Source organism: Akebia trifoliata, chromosome 4 (assembly GCF_017979445.1).
Source record: "Akebia trifoliata isolate Shusen 1 chromosome 4, ASM1797944v1, whole genome shotgun sequence".
NCBI lineage: Eukaryota > Viridiplantae > Streptophyta > Magnoliopsida > Ranunculales > Lardizabalaceae > Akebia > Akebia trifoliata.
This window is the reverse complement of record NC_141378.1, coordinates 10,848,814-10,875,934: the sequence shown is the minus strand read 5'-3', so window position 1 is coordinate 10,875,934 and position 27,121 is coordinate 10,848,814. Positions and strand designations below refer to the sequence as shown.

Sequence of the window (27,121 nt, the reverse complement as noted above, 5' to 3'; positions counted from 1 at the left end):
ATTTTGACACTTTCTAAAGACTTCAGATTCCTTGTGATGATCTGATCCCTTAAAAACAGTCGTTCTTCTCAACTCTTCTTCTTCTCTTCAAAGAAGCATCAAAACATGTCAAATCTGCAACCTCTACTTTTGTTTTGGCTTCTCTTTTTAGTCTCCACAATTATTACTTCTTCCTCTCAAATGGAAGAAACAATGGAGCTCTTACAGAGAAGGCTCGACAGTCAACGAGCGTCTCCATCCGTACAAGAAGCTGCAGTTAAGGCAATTCTGCAGAGATTGTTACCTACCCATATTTCTAGCTTTGATTTCAAGATAGTTTCTAAGGTACTTCTATATTATACCTTCTCTCTCCTTAAAATTTTTTTTTTTTTTGGAGTCAAATTTGTGATTTTTTTAACCATTTCAGACCGTTCATATAGTATTGAATTATTCTGGGTATCACTGAATTTCTTGGTTTTCTACTTTTGGGTTTTGATTGGAGTTCATGTAATGTGATTTGGTAGAAAACCCATTTGGAGAGACACTATGAATGATGAATTGATGAGGTGGATTTGACCCATCCTCCATGGTTCCTATATCATACCTTCTCTCTCATTCAGTTTTTTTAGTCTTCTTTGGAGTCATATTTGTGTGTTTTTTATATTATTTATTAATTATTATTTTTATCATTTCATTTAGTATTGATTTTTTCTGGGTATCAAAGAATTTCTTGGTTTTCTACTTGTGCGTTTTGATTAGAGTTAATGTAAAGTGATTTGGTAAAAGACTTCAATAGGATGCCTAAACGTCCAACTTACAAAGTAAGATGCAGGATAAAGGGAACCTAACACAAATAATTAACAATAGAAATGAAATCTACACACAAATGCATCTCTTTTAAGAGTTGGAATAGCAAGAACTACTGGTTAATCATTGAAGTAAACGCCAAAACCATAGGATGACTCATCTCTGCAATGAGCTTGCATCCTTTGAGGGGATTGGTTCTTGAAAAATCTTAATGTAACTTGAATATGAACATTACTGATATACCTGAAAACAGGGTAGGTCCTTTGTCTTCTACAGTCACACAAAGCCACATCTTCACTAAGGTCCCTCATTCGCCCTTGCAAGACCAAATGAGACTGCTGTCTTTAATTCTCCATGACAATAACGAGATTTCACCCTGAAGGAGAAATCCATACAAAAATCTTGAAATCCCCACTCTCACGGATACGTTATTTCTCTTTCCATCTGAGTCATTTGTAGACTAATTCCACCTCTTTTTCCAGATCCTCGAGGCAAGAAATTCCTTCCACAACACTTTCCAAGACCTATGATTTACCTGATGAGTTGGATTTGATACATTCTCTATGGTTCCTAATGGGGACTATTTTTTGATTGTAATTGGGTTTGCAACGACGGTAGCGACACTAGAATGCACGTGCGAGTAAAAATGGGAAATGACAATAATTACGCCCCATTATAATAATGCCGTACATTATTTGTTTTCCAAAAAAAAGAAGATGTTCAATAGAGCATCAAAATGCAATAGAATGTTAGAAACTTTGATGAAATTAGGATAGAGTTGAATGGGTTTAATGGATTTAAAGCAAGAGAAAGGAAAGAGGGAGTAATGGTTTTACCTCACAAAGATAGATGGAGGGAGAGAATGGAAGAGAAAGAGGTATATTTTAGAAAATCCTAAATTAGAGAGAGTGAGAAGCGATATGACTTCCTTGTTTTGTTTAAAAAAAATCATAAGTTTAAGGGTATTTTGTAGTGTTAAGATGTTAGACCAATTTAATTGATATTACGTGTATGTTATAATGTTAGCCTTGGATACAAAGATAAGAGGTGTGGGCTTCTATACTTAAAAAAATTCATTGATGCGGTTTTGTGTCAACAATATCCACACTTCTATCATTATAATAACAGAGATATTTATGAAGCAACATGTCCTTATTGACAATAATTATGGTACATCCATTGTATTGTTTGGGTTGAAATAACTAACTTTATTGTTTAGAAAATTACAAATAAATAATATATGAAGCAGCAAATCTTTAATCCACGTTACACCCCTTCCAAAATATGTGAGAGATTTTGAGCTTATCGAGTCCTCAAGAGATGCAAGAAAAACAAATGAGTCTTTGAGGAGGGACTAATTGGTTAGACAAACAATGATGTTAGTAATCATCATCATCAAATCCTTATCCCAAAAAATTGTCAATTTTGTCTACAACAATGTCTTTTGTTATTGACCACCGATAAATCAATAGAGAATGCCAATGGATTTGGTGTATAAAAGTCTGCTCCATGTTTTGTTCCCTCACCCATGGGTACTGAAAAGATTGCAAAAGGGTTACCCCCAATAAATCCTCTAAATGGTGTACAAATCCCAAGACTCTACAGAGGTTGGCAGGGGTGGAGCCAAGATTTTATTGTAGTGGGGGCAAACTATAGTTAATGGTACAGTTGAAGGGCTTGAAGATGAATGGTTTTGGGGAGAAATTCAGAGGTTTTTGGTTGGAAGTTGACGAAAAGGATACTGAGGTCTTTTTCAATTAGTCTATGAGAGAAGGCCAAATCAAGAGCCAATGTCATCTTCAAAAACTGAGAAGGGGGGGGGGGGGGTAGGTGAGGGAGTGGGGCAAATGAGGCATGTAGTTAGTCGAAAATACAGGGTTATCTCAAAGTTTTGCCCCCACAGGCTCCCTACTAGCTCTGCTCCTAGAGGTTGGGTTGACTCTTCAATCACTACCAAAACTCTCCCTTTAGAAGTAGGCATGGTTTCGAGATCTCTTTAGTTTTTTGGGTATCAGAGTAATTCAACTTCACATTCATCCATCATTCACGCATCTCTCGACGACAAGATACACGGTGGATTGGATCAATTATTTGTTCCTTGCAAGTATTGTTTATACCTTTAAATTGATTGGATGGTTGTTGTTCCCTCTCTAGAACTATGGTTTAGCAATTGGGATCAGAGTAATTCAACTACAAAGACCTTATTGATCATTTTCTCCTTGTTACAACATAACATCAAACAACCTTGCTCTTAAAGTGAATAATGTTTATGTTGGGAAAATATTATGTCAAGGGCATATTGGAGATTATTACACTATGGGTCAGCAACATAAGAGTGGTTGAACCTAAAATGCAGTTCGAAACGTGAAATTACAGATATTTGCATCACTTGAAACCCCCTAGACACACTATATCTTTAAATTTCCAAAAAGCCTATGAAGTTTGTTGTTAATGACTAATGAGATTGATCAAGGACAGTGAGCGCTAAAGGGGTAACCGCATAGGCATTGAACCTAATTCAAATCCACCCGTAGTCATATCATAGGTTTGGCTCCTTTATCACGGTTGCTTGGCATTCAAAGGGTTACCCATTCTTTTAGGATACTCTACAACTGTCTGGGGGACATAGAAGTGGTGCATAGATCTCATAGGTTTTTCCTCTTAAGCATCATGCCTAGATTGATATCTTACTTGGGACTTTACTCTTTAGTCTTCTTAGATACTGGCCTGCTTATTTGCATAGACGTGCATAAATCTATACTGGACTAAGAATTATCCGATCCTTCACTTGCCCCACATTCGCAAGAGAGTTGACTTCATATACTTGTCCTTATCATGATTTCTTATGTTGATAATCTTTAGTTTGAACTTTCAGGATATTTGTGGTGGATCTAGTTGCTTTTGGATAACCAATTTCAACATCTCAAGCGGAAAAGGACCAGAGATAAGGTTTGGACCTTCTTTCAACTTAAAATAAAGGCTATTTTAAGTTTTTTCATCTTATTACAATCACTAATAATTTTGAATTTTGTGAAAGATTATAAGATACATCTTTTCGTGAGACTTATCCAAGTTCTTCAAACATTTGAAAATCTGGTAGTTTTTTCTTTGCCTGAGTGGTGGATCCTTGTTTTTGTAATGGCTACGATCAACTTGGAACTTGTCCAACTTTATTTGGTCACTCGCACTAGTATTGTTTCTCAATGAAGTGTTTATAACTTTTGAGGGTTTATTCTTTTACATCCAGTATCAAAGGAACCACGGCTATTGAAATTGCATCTGGTCTCCATTGGTATCTAAAATATTGGTGTGGTGCTCATATATCGTGGGACAAAACCGGTGGCATTCAGATAGCTTCTATTCCCAAACCAGGATCACTGCCACCTGTAAAGGATGAAGGGTTGATGGTTCAGCGTCCAATCCCATGGAATTATTACCAAAATGTAGTTACTTCCAGTTGTAAGTATTTAATATGTTCTTCATTTTTAGATTGAATTTGTGATTGTGTTGTCAATACCTGATACTTACTTGCTTCGTGTTAGGGATTTTCTAAATAACAATGTTAAGGATTACTCCCTTAACAATAAATACTTAAAAAACAAAAAATGATGGGGATTTTCTAGGATTTTAATTGCAATGAGCAGAAATCTCACTCATTGGCATAGATGACGAGCGAACACTCGAACGTGAGAGTAAGGGATCACCCAACGAATGGATAAGCTCCAAGGAGGGAGGAGAGAGGGAGGAAAGAACCATGCTTTTTATCAAAGTGATGGTCCAAATCTTTACTATTATAATGAGAGAAGGCGGAGAAGAAATGGTTTGACACCAAAATTTGAGTGGACATAAATGCCCCTACTTTTATATTTAAATTTAATCTAATCAGGGTTATTTTGGTAAAAACCAGAAAATTGCAACTTACGTCCGCATAATCACGTTACTTAGTTTTCAAAATTACAAAAATATCCTTTGCATGGTATAATCTTCAAAAACCCTTTAATCAATAATTTAAATTACAAATAAACCCTTTTGATATATGTGGGTTTGCACATGCCACCTTCTTGTCTTATTTGATAATAACTGAAGAAGCCAGGTGAATAAAACCCATACTAGTGAGCACTCCCGCGTGAGACGGTCATGCTACGATGGTACGATACAACATATAAATGAGTAGGCCCAGAAAATGGAGGCTGAAAACCCGTACTGTGCTAGTAGAAAAAGTACCCCACGGCCAGCTACAAGCAGAGGCAAGGTTTTCAGAAGACATTGAAACCTTTGCTCTAAAAAAGGGAACAAGACATACCTGTACTTGAAGTGTCAAAGCTAATGTGCAATATTAAAACTAAGATCCATATTTGGGAAATGATAGCATGTGTCTTATGGAATGGAATTTTTGTGTGGAAATGTGCTGGTATTTAATGCTACAAAAGAGGTCTTGTTTCTTCTTTATTTTATCATGTTGATCATGTTCTAGGACTTCAGTTTTTGTTGTCACCTCGAAGGTTGGATGCTTGACATAACTTTTCGACAGATTCTTATGTTTGGTGGGACTGGGAAAGGTGGGAGAAAGAGATAGACTGGATGGCTCTTCAAGGGATTAACTTGCCTTTGGCATTTACAGGGCAAGAGGCCATTTGGCAAAAAGTTTTCAATGTGGTATGGTTATTCCAGTTGTTTTTCTTGATATTATATTTCCCTATTTCTATATTTTCTAAATCATTTGTCATGCACTCTATGTGGTGAAAGATGTTAGGTTAGGGAGTTACCTATGCACAGAAAATCTCTAATTCGCATTGTCACTTTTAGAGTTTATGGTTTTTGACATTCTCACATCGAATGTCTTGGTTTTTAGGGTTGCTCTTAAATGGTACTTATGGTTAGGGTTGATTATAAGATTCATTTATGACCTAACATGTTTTTTAACAATATTTGTCATTAAAATACTGGTTTTGATGAATATTTTTATCTCAGAATATTTTGTTCCTTGAGTTTCTTGACCAAAATATTACCTCGAGAATTGAAACTTGATTTTGGCTGCTCTTTGATATTGAAGAATTGAGTATATAGTTCATTCTTGTTTTCTGATTAGTGTCTTTTGATGGCAGAATTTTAATATTAGTAAGGAAGATTTGGATGATTTTTTCGGGGGACCAGCTTTCCTTGCTTGGGCTCGCATGGGGAATTTACATAGGTAGGTAAAGGTTCTAGATTGAATGATTGGAACTATATTATTTAACATCTCACCTGTTTCTTTTCTATCATTTTTATCGGGAAGGATGATGTAAATCAGTTTTGCATTATTATATTATCTCAATTTAAAAAAATTGTTCATTGCAATCAAATGTCCCATCTCCTCAACTTCTGCCTATGCATTACAAGTCAGCCATACATCATAAAATGTGGTTGATTCTCTCTCTCTCTCTCTCACTCTCATTTGTTCTTCTTCTTTAGAAAATTAATCAAGAAACTAGTACTAAACACTTATAAAAAAAAACTACGTGTTAGAATTTTTTATGGCAACAAAAGTGATGCCTTTCGAATGGTTTTCTTCATTTTGGAGCAGACATAGTTCCTGTTTTTATGGTTTGTTTGTTTCATATATTGTGGACAGTTGCATAATTACAATACATGGTCATGATTCAAGAAGGTTTCTTAATGAATGCATAATTTAGAATATGTTTGGATATTAATATACTTTTTTCCGTTTCTGCTGGCATGGAGGAAGTAGTATTATTTAAAGGGAAATGGGAAAATATGAATTACTTAAATGATGAAATAGACGAATCATGAATGAAATGTGTGTGTGTGGGTTGGAGTATACTTACATTTTTAAGCCCAACCAAAAAATTGGGTTGGGCTTGGGATAAGGCCTAGGGTAACATGAGTCCGATTGCTATGTTTATATATAATCTATAATACATTTTAACTTGTCATATGTGGGTGTTTAGAGACCATCCTCAGCAAAAATCAATCCATTCTGAAACTCTTGACCTTATCAAAGTTGCATTACCATTACAAGTTAAAAGAATAGGAATTGTCAATTTCACCATTAACTTTGATTCAACATTTGGTGAGGTTAGAATTTCATAAGAAATGCTTTAGGTCTGCATTGTATTTCAATAGAGGTTTAGAAATGCATGGGGGAAACAAGATTGTATGAGTTGTTAACTAATCTTCAACATGATCTGCCATGCTTTATGAAGTTGAATGTTTAATAGTCAAGAACCAACATGTTCATAGAAAAAGCTGAGAAAATGTGAGGATGTTGGGATGGACTAGTGGTAAGACTAGGAAAAAAACAAAACAGGGATTCACATATTTGAGGGAATATATAAACAACCGTAATAGGAGATAGAATTAAGCCAAGCCAATTGAGATGGTTTAGGCATGTTTATTGAAGAAAAATAATGGCGTGGGTGAAAATAAGTTCGATGCAAGTCGAAGGTTCTAAAAAGGTTATAGTAAGGTTGGAAATGATGATGCTTGAGGTCGTAAGAGAGGATTTGAGGACACATGATTTGCCTTAAGTTATGACTCAAGATAGACTTGAATGGGAAAATAGGATTCGTGTGCGTGTGAGTGGGCGTCTTCGTGCGCGCACACTTGTGTGAGTGGGAATCTTCGTGTGCGCGTGTGTGTGCATGTTTGTGTGTTTGTGCTTTTGTGTGAAGTTATGCATACGGTGGGGCATGCCACCATTGGTTCTGTTCTTAAGTAAAAGAATCAACTTTTGTCTTATCACAGGTGGGGTGGGCCTCTTCCACAAAGCTGGTTGGATCAACAATTGGCTCTCCAGAAGCTTATTCTATCTAGGATGATAGAGCTTGGCATGACTCCGGGTATAACTTATTTTTGATTTTGAAATAATATTCTTCTTATGATTTCCATTGTTTATGTATTCCATGAGTCATTTTTATAAAGCAACTCATGGAAATACTTTAAATACCACTTATTTGTACTTGAGTTCATGACTTAAGGTTCTGCTTAAAGTGAGGATATCCAAGATGTACTTGTTTGAATGAGCTTTTATCACCATCTTACATCTTCTATCTAATTGACAATAGGGGAACTATTCATACTTCTTCTCTTGCATTTCATTTAATAATCTCGATTGGATTCTCTTTGGTATAATATACTATATAATTTAATCATTATAACATGGGTACTCTTTATTTATTACCCTCCATTATTACTTCGTATCAAGGTATATTGTACAAAGTCATTTATACTCTATATAATCATTCATCTTTCCCAAATTCACTATGGGGTTTCCCCAAATTTTGGATTTCTTATTATAAAAACCTCAACTGGTAACAAATAAATCTTGCATAAATGTGCGTCATTGATCTATAGATCGGTTGGAAATTTTGTAATATCAATGAAGAGTAGTTTGATAACACATGGCCAATAGGGTGGAATATCATTTTCCATGGAAAATGGAAAATTTCATGTGTTTGATTGCATTTCTCCATGGAAAAGGATTTACCACCCACATCCAAAAGTCCAACAAAAGTTGAATCTCATTTTCCTACCTATATGCATGGGAAAAATGAAATTCACCTCTATTTTCCATCCCCATATCAAAATCCTAACTCATCTCTTCTTCTTCCCCACCACTACCCTCACCACCACCACCATAGCCACCATCACACTCAACCTCATTGTCACCGTTAGCCACCTCATTTTTTATCCACCTCCACTCTCTCTCTCCCTTCTTCTTCTTCCCTCACCTTCGCTACCACCACATCCTCCCCTCTTCTTCTTCTTCTCCATCACCATCTCTGCTAGTGCTCTACCTCTGCCCTTGCCATCCGACCCCCTTATCTTCCTTTTCTCCTCCTCCTCCTCTTCTCCTCCTTCCTCTTCTCTTTTTGTTTCCCTGTTATTTTCCCAAAGTAACATCAGACAATGGACTCAATTTTTTCATGGATTTTGAAATCCATGGTTTTGATTTTCCATGCAATCCACACACCCGATTCTCAAATGTATGAAAGAAATTTGGAAATTAAGGGATTTTTTTACCCAAAAATAACTCCCAAGACGTCTAATGATCTAAATTTGATTTTGATTTCAGCTCCTACAAGTTGTTTTGACTTGAAAAACGTTCATGTAATGATCGTTTCACTTAAAACATCTCTAAAACAAACAAATGTGGAAAAACAAGGATTGAAGTGATTTTTCAAAACTTCTATCTTTTCTAGAGTTTTGATTGTGAAATATTAAATTTACCAAGATAATTTAGCCTTGTAGGTAAATTCACTTTGATAGGTCATATATCGACTAAATTCACAAAATATTCGATTAATTTTAATGCTATGACACCCTCAAATTCACTCTGTTAAAATCCAAAGTTAATTCTAAGAATTATAATTTTACATGAAAAAGTTATGTAAAAATCTCCATGCTAAGAAGTTTTCACCTGTAAAGTTATTTCCTTTTACTTTATTAGTATGCAAACACAATTACAAACTGTATGGATTTTATTATCGAGGACAATCACCATAACTAATCTTTTTCCATGTGTATGAATGCTTTACTTGAATTTTTAAAATGTTATTAGTTTTATGTTTTGAAGTTTTTATTTTTTTTCAAGGGTAAATTACACTTTGACCCCCTATAGTTTGATATAATTCCATTTTGCCTTCCTAATGTTTTGATAATTGCACTTACCTCCCTTATAGTTATCTAAGGTGTTCACTTACCCCCTTTCGTCAAATTGATGTCAACCTAACAGTTAAAATCCTTTTATAAAGACCATTATGCCTTTTTTAAAATATTTTTTTAATTAAAAAAATATGCCTGTGAAAAAATGGGTTCAATGAATGCTTAGACCGGGGCATTTTAATTATTATTTTAAAATCTATTTTTTTAATAAAAAATAATATAAAATAAGAGGGTGAAATAGTAAAATAAGGCTCGAGGGTGGGCCTTACTAGAGTGAGTTCAAAGGCTGGAGTTTCCGTTCTTCTTAAGTTGCATTCCATTTTGTTAGGGTTCTCGGCATGGAAGTTAGCTTCTGCAGACTAGCTTCTACTGTTAGCGCTTGGACTTGGAAGCAAGCTAAAGCTACCTTGAATCACCTGATCGAATTCCTCTGGCTAAAAAAGTGGTGGCACCCACCCGACTAGAGGGATTGAGAAATTAATATATTACAAAACTTATCTTTCAAGACCGATAACTAAGATAACCTCTTGATTTTTACGGATTCACCGACAAAGCCCCCCAAGAAGGAGCCGGGGTCAGGTTCCCCCATTTGAAAGGACCTGACGAATACAATACGTAGGATTAGCGTAGATAATGAAAGTGTGTGTGAGTTGTTGAGAACCATTTGAATCGATATAGATTTAAATTTGAATTAATTTCATTGAGCGTCGCTAGAATTAATGGATCAATGCACTCTATTCAGCTTGTACCTTCCCACGCTGACATATGTTGAATTAGAGATCTGGATTTTAACACCATCAGTGAAGGGGGAGGTAAGTGCAATTATCAAAACATTAGGGGGTCAAAATGGAATTATGCCAAACTACAGGGGTCAAAGTGTAATTTACCCTTTTTTTAATTCATTCGAGAAATTTGTTATGTGTCTGAAGTTCTTGTAATTTTTCTATGTCAAATTGATGATACATCTGTCTAATGCAGTTGCAATGTGAAATTCTTCTAATTGTTCCAGTTCTACCATCTTTCTCTGGGAACGTTCCAGAAGCCCTGAAAAGGATATTTCCTTCAGCCAATATAACTAGACTCGGGGACTGGTACTTTTACTTTTCTCTACTTTCCAGCGATGTGATAATCCTTGAAATTGTTGTTTGTGAAGAGATTGTCTATACTTGATGATGTCTTATTCACTATTTATAAAGGAGAATGCATGATGTTCATTAATTGCTATGACAACATTTAAGTATATTTTGTCTACTCTTCTCTCTTCTTTCTCACAATAATTTTAGATATGGATCAAGAGGAGAGACAAATTGAGATGCAAGTAATACTTGAAGTTTTTATTTTTATTTTTATTGATAAGTAAAGTTTTGTTGCAAAAGGATAGAATATGTACTAGTGGTAGTTGAGATGACCACATAAAGAAAAGGCCTACAGGCTAAGGAGAGCAAACAACAATCCACCTAAATACAAAATCCTCAATGAAAACACCTTGAAAGTCGGGGAAAAGTTTACACCAAAAAAAGTAACCACCCCAGCCCAGGATGCTGATGATGATCCTGAAAAGGTGATTCAGACCCTTAGAACACTCTTTTGTTCCTTTCCAACCAAATTCCCCAGCATAGTGCGAAGGGGAGAAGCTTACAAAGGATTTCCTTCCTCCCAAAAAACAAAGATAGATCCCACCCTTGAAACAGGCAAGAACCGATGAAAGGACTACCCAACAAACATCGAACAAAGCTAAAAGGTGAGACCAGAGGAGCCAACTGAGAGGTCAGTGCAAGAGAATATGGTTTAATGACTCACCATAGGCTTTGTAAAGGACACGTAAATTTGGCAAAATAACACCTCTTTTTATTAGGTGGTCAGTCATGAGAATTCTATCAAGAAACACTAACCAAATGAAGAAGGAGATTTTTGAAGGCACCTTGGATACCCAAGTAAGGGATTCAGGGAACTGAGCAATAGAAAGAGGGTAATGGTGCAAGGATGAGAAGAAGGATTTGACACAAAAGCACTTACCTTTAGAGCAAGTCCACTTCCTTATCCAAATTGTTATTTCAGTACTTATTAACTAATCCTTATAATATAGTTTCTATTGGATATTGGAATTATTTTATTTCCTTACTCATTGAATTTGGGCACATTAACACCTATTGGATGAAACATTTATTACCAGGATTTACATGTCTAAAATGATTGTATGCTTTGGGATGCTAGATAGGCATACATATCAAATGCTATTTCAGAGTTGACTTGTCCTTGTTACGTCGACTGGTACTTCATCGAAACTCCTTTTCTTCTTGAACAAGTGGTGAGATTTTTGGGAAGTAACTTTGAGTCAGAAGTCTATCCAGATGAAACTAGAATTGAAGAAAAGTGTGAAAGCCTATATCATTAACCATGAACCTTTAAGATATTGTATGGAATGTTAGGCGTCTGGGTAATAGGGATAGAGGAAGGGTGACCAGAAATTGGGTTGTCTTTTTTTGTTTTACTTCAGACACCAAGATTTAGAAGATTTGTGAGATTGGGAGTAACAGAGATTACGGCTGGGAGGATTGTTATCATATGGGATGAGGAATGCATTGAGATTTCTAACTCTTGTTGGACCCTTCTTATTGTTGATTTGTTGCAGTGGCGTTGGTAATCAGTGCTTGTTTCAATAGGTTCTCATTTGAGAGGGGTGGCAGTAGGATTACTAGCAACATGAGAGAGATGGGAAATCTTTGAACAATATTTCCTCTTAGTGGAGGCAGGTCACGTGGTCTAATAATCAAGAGAATCCAAACCTTTGTAGACTAGAGAATTTAATGTTTAATTGGGATTGGGAAGATCTTTTCTCTAGTGTGTCTCTCAGTTGGAGATCCCAAGACCGGCCTCTGACCATATCCCTTAGTTTTAGAATATGGAGGCCCCTCTCTCCACGGTTCATTTGACATCTTTCAATCAACTCGCACTTTGCAAATTGATTTTGTTACATGATGGGATGTGAGCTAATAAGAAATAAGATGCATTTGAACAAAATCACATATCTCCGTTAACAAGTATGTCTTAGTTTGTACTGATAAAATAATCATAAAAAGGTTTTTTTACTTATAAAAGAACATTGTCTTGGTCTTCCAAAAATTCACATAAATATTTTTTATTTTTCAATCACATTTTCCGACTTTGTAAATATCTTTGCTGGAATATGATATTTTTCTGTCTGCCATTATAGTCCATAACTGGTTGTTGATCTTTCTTCCATATTAGGAACACTGTTGATGGCAATCCTCGTTGGTGCTGTACATTTCTTCTCAATCCTTCTGATCCTCTATTTGTTAAAATTGGGGAAGCTTTTATTAGGCAACAAATAAAAGGTGTGCAGCATGTCTTATATCAGTGGAAGTTGTTTATTATTCATTTACTTGAAATTCTGTATGCTATTATATTTCCAAGGTTACAATTTGTAAAGCTTGCTATTGCCAATCAGAAAAGGGGTAAATAAGACACTTTTGTTTAAAATTTTCATTGTGATTGAAAACACACATATATTTATGTATATATATTATTTTGACAAGTAAATTTTATTTAAAAAAAAAAAACAAATCACGGGGGTTGAGGACACACACACACACACACACCCACCCACACGCACGCATGCACACACACATATAGGGGCAAGATCAAGAGCCAACTATTTGGCCAACAAGTTTCATCCTACATGGGTTAGAAGTTTCGGAAATGGACTATTTTTTGTGAGGATGATCTCTGTGGTGAGGAAATCATCCCCCCAAAATATCAGCCCATTCAGAAAATTCCAACCCCATCAAAAGTGGTTTGCAAAAAAAATGGACGGTCCACGATTCTTCAACTTGTAAACTGGGGTTAGAAGTTTCGGAATGGGCCGATCTTTGGTGAGGATGATCTCCTCCTCCTCACAATAGAGATCATCCTCACCAAAAATCACCAAAATTCACCAAAAATCTGTCAATTCCGAATCTTCTAACCCATATAGGACAAACACATGTTGGCCAAATCGTTGGCCATCCATTTTACAAGATCCAACTGCATCTGGCCGTGTTGTAGAAAACATTGAAAAATGGACAGCATCCAGGTGGTTGTGTAAAAATAGTTATCACTTGTAGATGTCCCCTAAACACGTCTCATATATATATATATATATATTTCTATCATTCATATGGATGGAGAGATTAAGGATGATGACGTCCGTAGAATTATATTTGGTTTGTGAAAGTAGAGGTTTGCTTCTGGATTTCTATGTGTTCAACGTGTCCCTATCGAACTAAAAGGAAAATTTTATAAGACGACAGTAAGATTGACTATGCTTATGAGTTGAATGGTGGGCAATCAAGAAACAACATGTGCATAGAGCGAGGGAAGCAAAGATGAGGTTGTTGAAATGGATGAGTGAAAAACTATAAAAGATCAAATAGAAATGAATACATTCAAGAAAATGTAGAAGTGGTCCCAATCGGTGATAAACTAAATGAAAGTCGATTGAGATTGTTTATCATGTGCAATGAAGGTCATTACAGTCCCAGCGAGAAGGAATATGCAACTTGAAGGTTTAGAGAGAGAGAGAGGATATGAACATAGATGCGCTTCTTAGAGATGAATATAGTCCTACGAGAACATAAAAATCCGCTTCAATAAAACTTCTTTGCACCATGAATCCTCTAACAAGTCATACACTAAGATGGGGGTTATAGAAAGTGTTAGATGTGAAGCCTCTTTTAGTGTTCTATAGTACACCTTATTTATAGTTGATGAACATATTGCAAGGCTATTTTAAAGGTCATGGGTTCAAATCTAGCTTGCCCACCAAAAAAATGGTGCAATGCTTTTTACGCTACATCATCAGTCTAATGCCCAATAAAGGAGGAGGGTTAAGTGAGGTTCGAAGCCTAAGGCTCATGATGATGATTTTGAACATAATTTCTTGTTGATTAGTCGTGTTTCACAGCCCAGTTCCCATAAATAAATTGTTATAGGTTTTATCACAACTTCGTCATTTTATTGATTATTTCCTCTTTCATTGACTATCTCCTATTTTTATTTTTTAAATTTTGTTTATATTGTTCTTTTGAATTTTCATTGCAGAATACGGAGATGTAACTGACATCTATAATTGGTAATTTGTAATTTCAATTATGGTTTACTAGGATTTTTCTTCCAAGTATATACTCACTTGAAAGATGGGGTCATCCTACTTTCATTTGGCTGTGTTAACTTGTGAACATGGGATGCTGGTATTTGATAATCATATTTCTATATCATTAGTATATGAACTCTTACATGTATTAAATTGTCGCTCTTATGGTGAAATGTTATTAACTTGAATGTACTACGTCACAATCTATCACATGGCCGTTTCCTAAAACCTTAGGATACAGAGGTAGGAGAAACATTTTATAATTCATTTGCAGAAAAAAATTTTGAGAATCAAATCTCTTGGAAATTTGGGTTCAGAAAAAACGTTAATGATTGAGAGATTCTATAAGTTTCTATTATAATTGTATTAATGATTGGGAAATTCAGGAAGCTATGTATTAATGAAACAAAACTGCAAGGAAATCTTAGAGAGTTGATTGGAAAACCTACTTGATGAAAAGATGAAAAGTTAAATTATCTATGATAATGCCTAAGTTATTATCTGATAACATACAAAGATCTTTAAGGACCCAAGAATTTTTAGTTATAAGTTGTAGTACTTTTTATTAAATACTTTACATAGTGTAGAAGTCCATGGGCCTGACTCATCCTCAGAAAACCAGCTTGTAAGGTGAGGATTGCCTCAGGTTTATATATAGCCCAAGGTCTTGATACCCAGGCGATATGGGACTATCGCTCACACATAGCTTGTCCTTAAAGGCCACTTCAGTTTACCATGTCGGAATGAGACAATCTTTGATGATAATATGATGTTTTTTCATACATGTCCAGGTGCCAATAAGTATTGGCATGACAAAGATTCAAAAAGTAAAAAGACCAAGGTACAGTAGTACAATCATATCTATTAAAGGAGGAATCATTCCATGTGAATCACATTAGAATCAATCATAATGGGTTTCATCAATCAAATTCTTGAGGTGAACGAACATATTATATACTACAAATAGTAAAAAAAAGGTTTAAAATCTTTTTTTCAATATTTTGGTCAGGAGAAAGACCGAATTGGATTTAGAAACATTCCCGAAATGTTGTTTCATGCCGATCTTGGTCAAAATCACAATTTACTACTGGAACATTCCACAACTGCACAAAACTTTAAACCATGGTAACAACCGAGGTTTAAAATCTCATTTTGAGGCAATGTTTCGGTCAGGAGAAAAACTGAAACATTCAGATAGTGAAGCATTCTCAAAACATTGAACATTTCAAGTTCAATATCTCGTTCCAATTACGTCTGAAACAGAATGTTCCACCAAAAAGTTCAGAAACACGTAGAATTTTGAACCATTGCAACAAACACTAAGGAAGTTTTAGGCCTTCAACATAGAATTGCTCTCGTGGTACGACATTTATCTACTGTTCTAATATGTCCAAGTTCCATATTAGTCTTTGAAAGAAAGTCCCTTGTGACTGTATCCAATATTTCTTCAAAACTATTCTTAAAAAAAAAAAAAAACCAAAACACTCCATTTACCACGAATTTGTTATTGACAAACCTATCACTGATATGGTCTAGGTTGCAACTTCCAAGGATTGGCACCTTAATTCTCTACTTGTGCTATATATAGCCATCTATATTAATATTTTCCCCTTTTTATTTTAGATCTCCATTGATGTTCTTACTATATCTGTTTTGAATTTAGTAGTCACAGACTCACAGTTTTGTCTTGCTTTATCTATTTGTTAAAATAGCTTTGCATTTTAGTGTATTTTTTGACACATGAATGAGAAAATTATCTTGTTTGCCTTGCATCATCATCATCATCTCTCTCTCTCTCTCTCTTCTGAGTTACATGCATGTTCAATGCAGCGACACATTCAATGAAAACTCCCCACCTACAGATGACCCAACATATATTTCATCGCTTGGAGCTGCCGTTTATGAGGCAATGTCCAAGGGTGATAAGGATGCTGTGTGGCTAATGCAAGTATGTTCCTTACTCTTTTAATTCTCGAATTCAGGGATTTAGATATTTGATTCCCCACATTTTTGCTTATTATCTCATCCAATAGGATCTTTTAGTTGGTTTTTCCTTGGAACTTATTCGAGAATGCTTCACCCTACCGGAAATGGGTTGCATCGAGGAATTATATTCCAGTTCTACTTCTATGTATTTTGTACTTGATATTTACTTGATAAATATTCCAGATTTTGGAAAGACCTTGTGAACTTCCATGGCTTAGAAAAGACATGTATGACATAAGAAAAGATACGGCTTGAAATATAATTGTGAAATAAGATTTTTGTTGTTGACCCCAATATTTTGGATAAGACGTAGATGATGATGCTTTCATATTTGTAACTCATTATATAAGGGGATTAAAGGGCCTATTACCAAGGAGACTTTCTGGAGGACCGTAAGACGTCCATCTCATCATCTTCACCAAAATCTCATCCGGAAAAAATTGGGGTCGGCTGAACAAATCCTATTCCTTTGCTCAATTCTGTCTTAAGTCATGTCTTCTATTTTGCTAGTATGTTCATATTCACTCTCATTACCTCAATCCATATTCTTTTAGGTCTTCCCCTCGTTCTCTTAGAACCTTCAACTTGCACAATCCATCTAACTGGGTTGTAATTGTCCTGCATTGCGCATGGCCGACCCATCTCAATTCTCAATCAAGTTTCTTTTAGTTTATCGTCCTATTGGGGCCGATCCTACATTTTCACAAATGCATGCATTTCTAAGGGAATTAAAGGGCCTAATACCAAGGATGGTTTCCAGATGACCATAAGTCTTTGCATATATACCCCAACTTTTACTTGTTACACCCAAATTTTTTAAATTTTTTATCACACCCCGGTTAAAGATTAAAACACATTCTTCTAACGTTACAAAGGTTTGGCTCAAATTATAATCTCAACATTACAAAACATTATAACACTCGTTCAAACAATTTCAGCCGTTTACAATTATGATTAAGCTCATATAGAATCCTAAACCCAAAAAATAGAAATCTAGCAAAAAAATGAGAGTGCTTCTATTGGCACCCCAACTTTTATTGATTCTCAATTATTCACTTAATTTCTTTATTTTTAATTGTGGTGTAATAAGTAGAAGTTGGGTTGCAATAAGAATTCTCTATTTTTACCATGAGGTCTAATTTTTATATGCAGTGGTGTTCCAGCAAAGTTGCATCTAGGTAGAGTACTAGTATGTTGTTCTATTATCTTTCCTATATGTCTTGACATTTGTTAGCCCCTTTTCAATTTTGATACAATGGATTACCATTATTTGGCTACATTGCTTCTTAAGCAGTTTATACAACTTGTTCTATTCATGGATTAATATTATGCAGTGTGGACTTTGGAACCTCTCTGTGATGCATAAAATTATTTCCAGTTGACAGTTTTATTATCACTGTGCAGGGGTGGCTATTCTCATCAGACTCTGCGTTCTGGAAGCCACTACAAATGAGAGTATGGAGTTACACGTGCCATAAAAATTCCTACCTTTATCTGCCTTTTTATATCTCTAAAATCTAAATTTTGTTATTCTTATTCACCATCTTATGTTTAAAGGCAAGACTACATTGATGTATTTAGCAGAAGATACATATCAATTATTAATATCTCCTTAATCTTGATATTTTGCAGAATCTAAACTCCAGAACTATAGTATTCCAGACTTGAAATTCATTTATGAACTAGTAGAAATAATGAACAAAAGGCAGTCTAGGTGACCAACCTAGACTAACTAGACCACACAGACTCCCACTTAAAAACAAAATCTTCAAAATAAATGAATCACTTGATGAGACCAACTTGTTGCAGTGGCATTAGGCTAAAGAGAAAATGAAGCCGTTGAAAGAGGCACCTGGGTCCAACACCTCCTTTTTTTTAGCTTAAAGCCTATCCTACCTAACATGTAATCCTAAAGCCTCATGATTATATATATATATATATATATAATATTTGGGTCGGGTTCCAGTGACTCAAGAAGAATGACTCATGAAAAACAAATGATCCCACCCGTTTAAACATAGAATCCAATTTTCGGGATTTATACATATCTCAATAACAGACATCTTGGAGATACTTATCTTGAGGATAATTCTCAACCATTGGATCTTGTGTTTAAATGGTTGGGATCATTTGTTTTTCCCATGAGCCATTCTTCAGGAGTCACCAGAACTTATATATATGCTTTAATCTTTATGAATGCACCTTTCTATGGAGAAATGATCAAGCGAAGCACCTCTTTAGTCTGGAACCTGCTATTTACCAATGCAGTACAAAGGGATATATATATATATATATATCATCTTCTACCGGAAAATTAATTTAATTAATGAACAAAATATATATCGTAAAGTGATAAAAAATAGAATTATTTTACTTAACATAATATTTTTAGCTTGTCTAAAAGCATAGTTGATATTTATAGATCGTATAGGTGTCTAATGTATATCATAATTTTCCAATGTTTCATATAGTATAGTATTGTCCTGTACGATTTCCCATTCTGATAGCCTCTAATCTGTTGTACAAGGCCTAGATTTTAAATCATGATCCATATTCCTATATTTGTAACTTGTATCCACAATGGAAATTGCATAAGGCCTTTCATTTTTCTCTTGATAAGAAGTTATCAAATCTTTTCGTCGTCAGACAATAAGTAATCAATTGGATATTTTTCATTAATTTCATTGCCTATTAATTAATTTAATTTGGATCTGACAGGCACTTCTGCATTCGGTTCCTTTTGGAAAGATGATAGTTCTTGATCTATTTGCTGATGTCAAACCCATATGGAACAAGTCCTCTCAATTTTATGGCACTCCCTATGTTTGGTAACTCTTGATTGTTTAACATAGATTAATTTTTTAGCCACTTTTCATTCCTTTCACGTGAGTATAATAGTTGCTTGATTTGAAATTAATTTGCTAATCATGTAGTTTATTACTTTTAAAAGCCAAGATTTCAGGCTTGATCCATCAAATAATAGGCCTAAATGGAAATATTTTTCCTACTTTGTTACACAGGTGTTTGTTGCATAATTTTGGTGGAAATATTGAAATGTATGGCATACTGGAAGCGATTTCTTCAGGTCCAGTTGATGCTCGTCTTAGCCAAAATTCAACCATGGTTTGTTGTGATGAAAATCTCTTACTCTTGGCATTGGCTTTGACATGTATCTAGAAACAACATGAGATCCTAGGATATATGAGTTTGAAGTAGAAATTTTATCCATCAATTTAATGAATAGGATTTTTTAAGAGAGATTCTATTGGCACACCAACTTTTACTTACAACACACCAATCCTTTTGAAATTAAATTAACATTTACATATAAATTGGTGTATTATAAGTAAAATTTAGTGTGTCAATAGAAGCTCTATTTTTAAATTAACCTGGTGGACCTGGGTGGAATCATAGTCACCAAGTTGGAGTTCGGGAAAAAGTCGGCAAGGGAAAAAGTCAAAAAAATCGAAAAAAAAATCGTGAGAAAATCAGTAAAAAATCGAAATAGTGTTAAAAAAATGTATTTTTTTTTTTTCTATTAAGTGGTGTTATCATTTATATCATCAAATCCTATCTTAAACTATAAGAATAAATGGTCTTTGAAAAAACATTTTTAAAAAGTGATGATTAAATCACATTTTTTGTTTAAATTTTGACTATTTCAAAAAGTCATGATTTAATCACCAGTCTTTAAAATCGCGATTTAAACACTACTTTTAGAAAAAGTCGGTGTCTTTGGTGACTATGGGTGGAAGCATATTATGAATCAATACCTTGCAGTGAGAGTGAGAGAGCTATGTTATCATTGAGCAATTAAATTGTTAACCCACCAACTACTCCAAAAGACCGATGTTGGAAAGGGGGAGAACTATGGACATAAGAGGGTCGCGGGGCTTCGCAGGGGTATGACACCTGAGAGTGGAGGAAAATATACACTCAACATAAATGACTTTTCTTATGTCGTTAGTTGGTCTCGTGAGTTTCTCTTCTAAATGATTAAATTGGGCAACTTAAGTAGCAAAGTTCTTACTGGGCTTAGACCCTTAGCTCAGTTGATTGACATGTTATAATGCAACTTTGTGGTCGAAGGTTCGAGTCCAGCTTACCTATCTGGAAAAAAAAATGTTCCAACTCTTTTTATGAGCAAGTATTATACATAAGATTTTAGTTTGTGCAAGAAATCCTAAGTTTGGAACATAGAAATGCTGACACCTCCATTTATTTGATTTCTTGTCATCCATCCACATTAAGTTTGAGAGTGGTCTCAAGAAAGTATGACATAAGTCCTAATTTCTTAAATAGTGTGAAGTCCATTATGGATAGAACCTATGAGTTTCTCATTGTCAACATTTCTCATAGGTTGGTGTTGGCATGTGCATGGAGGGAATAGAACACAATCCTGTAGTCTACGAGCTTATGCCTGAAATGGCATTTCGCAGTGAGAAAGTCAAGCTTGAGGTAATTAAACTTTTCCTAATTTTTACTTATCTTTTCCATTCAAAAATTATCACTGCATGTAGGATTAATTTAAGCTCAAAACTTTTAGTGTATATGTTGTACTCTAAATTTCAATATGAAATTAATAACTCAAATGCAGCCCTTAATGAACTAATGACATCAACCAATTTTTAATCTCTTTGGATCCACATGTTTCCCTTCATGGGGAAGCCAATATGGGATTATCTGTAATGCACTAAAATTTGGACTATATTGTTTCTTCCATGGATATATCATCCATTTAATGGATGTAAACAACTGTTATTTTAATTAAAAGAGAGGATGGTAGAATAAGTTGCAAAGAAAAATTGTGTCCAATCCCTTAACATGGAGCCAAACTCACTTATTTTGACTCAAGGTACAGTTGAGTGGAAAAAATAGGTTTCATGTTGCCAATATTTGGGATAGGGTATAGACAAGGATGATCAGCTATAATTTTGATGTTTCCCTCACAAATTTGAGCTTTTGTATTTAACTTTATTGTCGGGCTTGATCTTGAAAGCAGCCTGCTTAGTATTGAAGCTAATATGCATTTGGCATATCCATTCATTCTTGGAAAATAGTGTTTGCTTCAATGCAGAAAAAGTTAAATTTCTTTTTCTTGATTTTCCTAATGGATGGTATCTTATCTTAATTCTCATTCTCCATGATGAATCCAACAATCCCTTTGACCATGATCACGTTGTTGACTTTAGTAATCCTGCTTTTAGTATGTTTTCAAATAACAATATATTAGGCTTCCTCATCCATTTTCCTAATGGATGTTTTCATTTTTACTCTTATTTGCATGATATCTAACTTATTTAATGCTCTTGTAGGAATGGCTGAAATCCTACTCCCGTCGACGTTATGGTAAAGAAGTTCATAAGATTGAGGCAGCCTGGGAAATTCTTTATCGAACAATTTACAACTGTACAGACGGAATAGCGGTATGTTCTTTAAATGAATTTTCAACAATGATTTCTCTATATTTTTTACTCTCTTTAGGATGATCCTTTTGGAGACTTTGTAATTTGAGAGATATTCTTCAATTTGATGGTAGTTCAAGGAGTTGTCTGTGAAGAAAATTCTCAGTTCGCACCAACAAAAGGGAAAATCATCCCAAGTTACTAAAATTGGGTGTTGTAAGGTTGCATCTGCAATTAAATGGAGATGCCCATTTCTCCTTTTCTTCCCACCTCTTTTCTCTCTGTATTATAATATTTTCTTCTAAAAAATAAATTTTCAAATATCCCAGAATTTTGGTGTTGGCTGAACAGATGATGTTCCTCCATTTACTTCTGTCTAAAACCATTCTGTTAATTTGACCGTGTTCATATCCGCTGTCACTAACTCAATCCATCATTTTTTCTTTCTTTCTTTTAGAACCTTCACTTGCACATTCCTCCAAACTGGTAGGGCTTGAAATGGGTCGGGTTCGGGCTGGATCTGAGTATATTCATATCCAAATCCGGATCCAGCTTGGTTCCTATTAGCTAAAACCACATTTGAACCATTTTGATTTCACTAAATCCGGATCTGACCCAGCCGAGTTACTTGATACGGTGATTGCGGACTGTTCAACATTTTCTTGTTATATTTCTTTTATAATTGCCATATCATTGCATTTTACTATTATAATTCTTTTATTTTATAAGAATTCATGCTATATTAAAGTAGTAGAAAAAGGATATTTTAAAAAACATAAAAAAATAATAATTTTCAAAGCAATATAGCATTTGGATCTAGGTGGATATAGGGATGGATCGGTATTCGACCTGGTTCTGACTTGGATCAAGGGACATCAACCCATATCCAACCCATTTTTTTCTTCGGGTCTACTCCAAGGTCCAAATCCGGTAAATTCGGATTCACATCACTTGGACAGATAAAATCTGGCCCATTTTATGCCCTACAAAGTGGGACTGTTATCAGCCTTCCTTGCACATGACTAAATATTAGAAAATTAGGCATCCACACTGTAGCGCTAATGCTCAAGCTGGTTTTTGTGTAAGTATAAACAGGAACAACTTGTGCATATGTTTATGTATTTTGTATTTAATTAAATACAATTTAAAAGAATGAAAACTAATATTTTCTTACAATCTATAAAACCCAATCTGGAATGGTGCAAAATTTGTCGTCTTTTTGTGTTTCCATCTTGTTAAAGCGTTTTTCATAGTTTGACACAGTTTTCCTTTTCTGGATGTAATGAGATCAACTCATAGCATGAGGTTTTTGATGCTTGAATGTTCATTTCTTGCAGGACCATAACACAGATTATATAGTTAAATTCCCAGACTGGGATCCGTCATGGGAATCTGGTTCTGATTCATCTATAGTAGGTCACATGCAAAATATATTCTCGCCGGACAGAACCCGAAGATTCTTCTTCAAAGAAACAATCTCTTCTTTGCCTCAGCCACATTTATGGTACTCTACTGAGGAGGTCATTCACGCCTTACGTCTATTCCTTGATGCGGGAAACGATCTTGCTGGAAGCCTCACGTTTAGGTGAAACCCTACTTCATGATTATACTTGAATAATTTATTTATTTAGTTTCCTTTTTTTTCTTCTTTTTGTTGAGTAAGCTGGGATTGAACCCATGACCTCAAAGTTGCATTGCAGTATTGATACCTAGCTGAGTCCAAGCCCGACATGCTATAATTTTCTGAATTTTGATGTTGAAGGTTGCACTTTAATTCAAATATCTTTGTCCTGTATTATATTCAGAGAGCTTTTACTACCACAACAACTTTTTGTGTAGGATAACAAACAATGAATTTAAATATGGTGTTTGGGTGTGGATAGCCATTTTCTATTTTGACCATGGCACCCCATTAGTGTTTCTTATTATCCAAAAAAATCTCTTTGATTTGGGTTTCCACTCACATGAGAACCTCTCTGAACTCTAAAGGGACTGGTTATGGTTATGAAATTGAAAAAGTGATTTGAGGAAGATCAAAGGTTTCATCTTGAGACCCCTTTTTTTTTGTTTTTTATATTCTTCTTTGGTGCATGATACATGAGGGTCGGAATTTGGTGACTTGTGAAAAAACACGAAATCCAACTATCAAGATAAAATATTATCTCAAGGATACATCATGCATCCCTAGGATAAATCCCGGCCATTGAATTTCGCATTTTTGATGTTCGGGATTTTTTTTTATGTGTCAACAGATCCCAACCCTATATATAATTTCGTAAGTTTGTATATTATACACAAAAGTTGAATGATTGCAACATTTGGATTGGAAAAAAAACTCTAATCTTCAGAATTTGTTTAATTATGGCAGATACGACTTGGTTGACCTAACTCGACAAGTGCTATCAAAACTAGCAAACCAAGTATATTTGGATGCTGTGACAGCTTACCGAAAAAAGGATGCCAATGCTTTAAGCCTTCAGAGCCAAAAGTTTGTTCAAATCATCAAGGATATCGATGTCCTTCTAGCTTCTGATGATAATTTTCTACTCGGAACTTGGCTTGAAAGCGCCAAAAAGCTTGCACGAAGTCCTTGTGAGATTAAGCAGGTGAGAAGGAATCCTCTACTGTTATTTATTGTTACATAATTTCTCGAAGAATCTAAGTTGATCTCAAACTTAAACGGCTTTTTTATAGTATGAATGGAATGCTAGAACACAAGTGACAATGTGGTATGATACTACAAAGACAAAGCAGAGCCAACTTCATGATTATGGTAATATTACTTCCTACCCTAATCGCTTAAATGTTGAGTCTTAAAAGTAGGTGAAAACGTTTTATATTGGGATAATGTAGACATACTCTTCCGGATTTTGGTGAATGTTTGGGAAACACCTTGTGTTTTCAATCTGACGACATACTCCTTGACTGTGGTCTTCTATAAGAGGCTAATAAAAAATGACAAACTCTCTTCAATCTCCTACACAACCTTGTGTTTGGGTGACAAGTTCTCCACTTAGTCAATCATGATTTGATTAATTACTAGATTTTCTCTACATTTTTCTCCTAAATCAATCAACAGGAAAAAAAATTATGAACTTTTTAGACGGTGATTGAATTTTGAAGGGGGGAAAACCAAAGGGTTGCTAAATAAATTGATTTCCTCGCCCCTCCTCCCCCAAGAAGAGAGGGAGTCAATTTATCATTATTCTTGGGGGAAAATCAGGTATTTTTGGATGTATAGCCATTTTCTGTTAGTCTCTTGTAGGTATTTCTATGGTCAATAGGGACATGTCATCAATTTGAAAACACAAGAGCTTCTCAAATATTCACCAAAACTTGGAACAATTTATTTCTAAATTACCCATTATATTGTTGTTAATACATTTTTTTTCATGTTTATGATCAGCAAACAAATTTTGGAGTGGACTGTTAGAGAAGTACTATCTGCCGAGGGCTTCGATGTATTTCAGTTATTTATCACAAAGTTTGAAAGAAAATGAGAGATTTAAGTTGGAGGAATGGAGAAGAGACTGGATATCATTTTCAAACAGTTGGCAATCGGGGACGGAGCGTTACCCCGTGACTGCCCAAGGTGACACCCTTGCCATTTCTAATGCATTGTTCAAGAAATACTTCGGTTGAGATTTGGAGAAATTTTGAGAAAAAAAAAAGTGTACGTGTTTTATGAAATGGGGTGAGTACTTTGCAAAACTTATTGAACCAGAGGTATTTTTTCGATTATGAAAATGATCATGTCTGATTTGTAATTATTAATTTTACCAAAAGGGTTATACATTGGGTTGTCACATTTGCTATTTTACGTATTTACATTTCTTGTGAACCTACATTCAACTCAATGGCATAGAGGTAACTTGATCAAATTTTATGTATAACTGTTTTTGTTATGAAGAAGAAAAAAAAAAAAAGATAATTATGAAATTGGGTATGTGGTCATTTTCATAAAAAAAAAAAAAAAAAAAAAAAAAAAAAATCATGACTGGTTCAGTAATTTCAGTAAAATATATAACTGTTTTAGTAATTTCTTCAATAATGAACATGTAAAGCCAAGGAAAGTTTGTGATTATGCATTAAAAAACAGGTGCTTTAGCTAAATAACAATCAAGGCCAAGTTGCTAATGGCCCTAAGGGAGCATTGGAATTCAAGACCTCCATTTCCCGAGCCGTGGGCTTGGCCATCTCACCAACCCTAAGGGTTTGTCATCCATCCTAATAATTCTCTAGTCCAAGCATGCCTAACTGATGAGTTCTAATGCATTAGTGCTGGTATGATCATATATGAGATGTATGATTTGTCCTTAAAGGTTGGATCCTTTTATTCATTCTCTCTCTCAATCATTGCTTTTGCGCTTTTAAAGTGGATCGTTCTTCCCAATCTCCACTTTCAAAATAGAGTCGTGCTGGAGTGACCGCTCGAACTTCATATCGCACTTCTTTACGTGAAAGTGTATGGGATATGAGGTTCCATCCTGAGATCACTTCAGCATTATTCTTCAAAATATTGGCATCCGTTAGGAAAAAAAACAGTTGAAACGTACTCCTTATTGGTCCTCACTCTTAAGTCTTATCTATTATAATACCTTTTATTTCTTAAGTAGATATTGAATTTTTTTGTGTGCTAAAGAATAAATGTTTGTAATGCAATCTTGATGAATGTTACAACCATAGTTACAAAGTTAACACGAATTTTAAAGGGCAAGGAAAAACTTCGGAAAAAATATAGAAAATGGAAGGATAAAAGAAAATATAAAAACATAAAGTATTAAAAATTAAAATTATATATATAAGACATTTTTTAATTTATTATATATTTCCAATATAACATGTTCTTAAATAAAATTATACATCTTACGATCTCAAAAACATGTTTACTTGTCAATATATCTTTTGTTCAAAATAATTAACTATTGAAAAAAATGAAAAATCATAACAACAAAATATCATCAAATCTCATATTTCTACATTTATGAATCATCAAATTCTATTATGTATCAAATCTCACATTGAAAAAAGAAAGTGTTTTTTTTTTTTTAAATTTGTTTAAAAGGTAAAAAAAATGCATTTAAAAAGAAAAAGACTGACTAAAAAAAATGATTTTTTTGTTCAAAAA

The 27,121-nt window shown here is 34.6% G+C and overlaps 1 protein-coding gene across 2 annotated transcripts; it reads left to right on the top strand.

Annotated features, from left to right (window-relative positions):
• On the top strand, positions 1-25,838 carry CYL1 (alpha-N-acetylglucosaminidase family / NAGLU family). Of its 2 annotated transcripts, XM_086439443.1 has the most exons (19): positions 1-324; positions 3,662-3,735; positions 4,034-4,245; positions 5,318-5,442; positions 5,892-5,977; positions 7,531-7,625; positions 10,460-10,541; positions 12,700-12,806; positions 14,551-14,581; positions 16,433-16,550; positions 17,993-18,043; positions 19,307-19,416; positions 19,609-19,711; positions 20,948-21,046; positions 21,904-22,014; positions 23,331-23,578; positions 24,362-24,599; positions 24,688-24,766; positions 25,400-25,838. In XM_086439443.1, exons 1-19 carry the CDS (start codon positions 106-108, stop codon positions 25,633-25,635), a joined length of 2,424 nt encoding a protein of 807 aa, XP_086295569.1. In that variant the 5' UTR covers positions 1-105; the 3' UTR covers positions 25,636-25,838. The 2 variants fall into 2 exon arrangements, with proteins under 2 accessions (XP_086295569.1, XP_086295570.1); XM_086439444.1 differs by lacking the exons at positions 24,362-24,599; positions 24,688-24,766; positions 25,400-25,838 and having other exon boundaries at positions 23,331-23,582.
• The last annotated feature ends 1,283 nt before the right edge of the window (positions 25,839-27,121 follow it).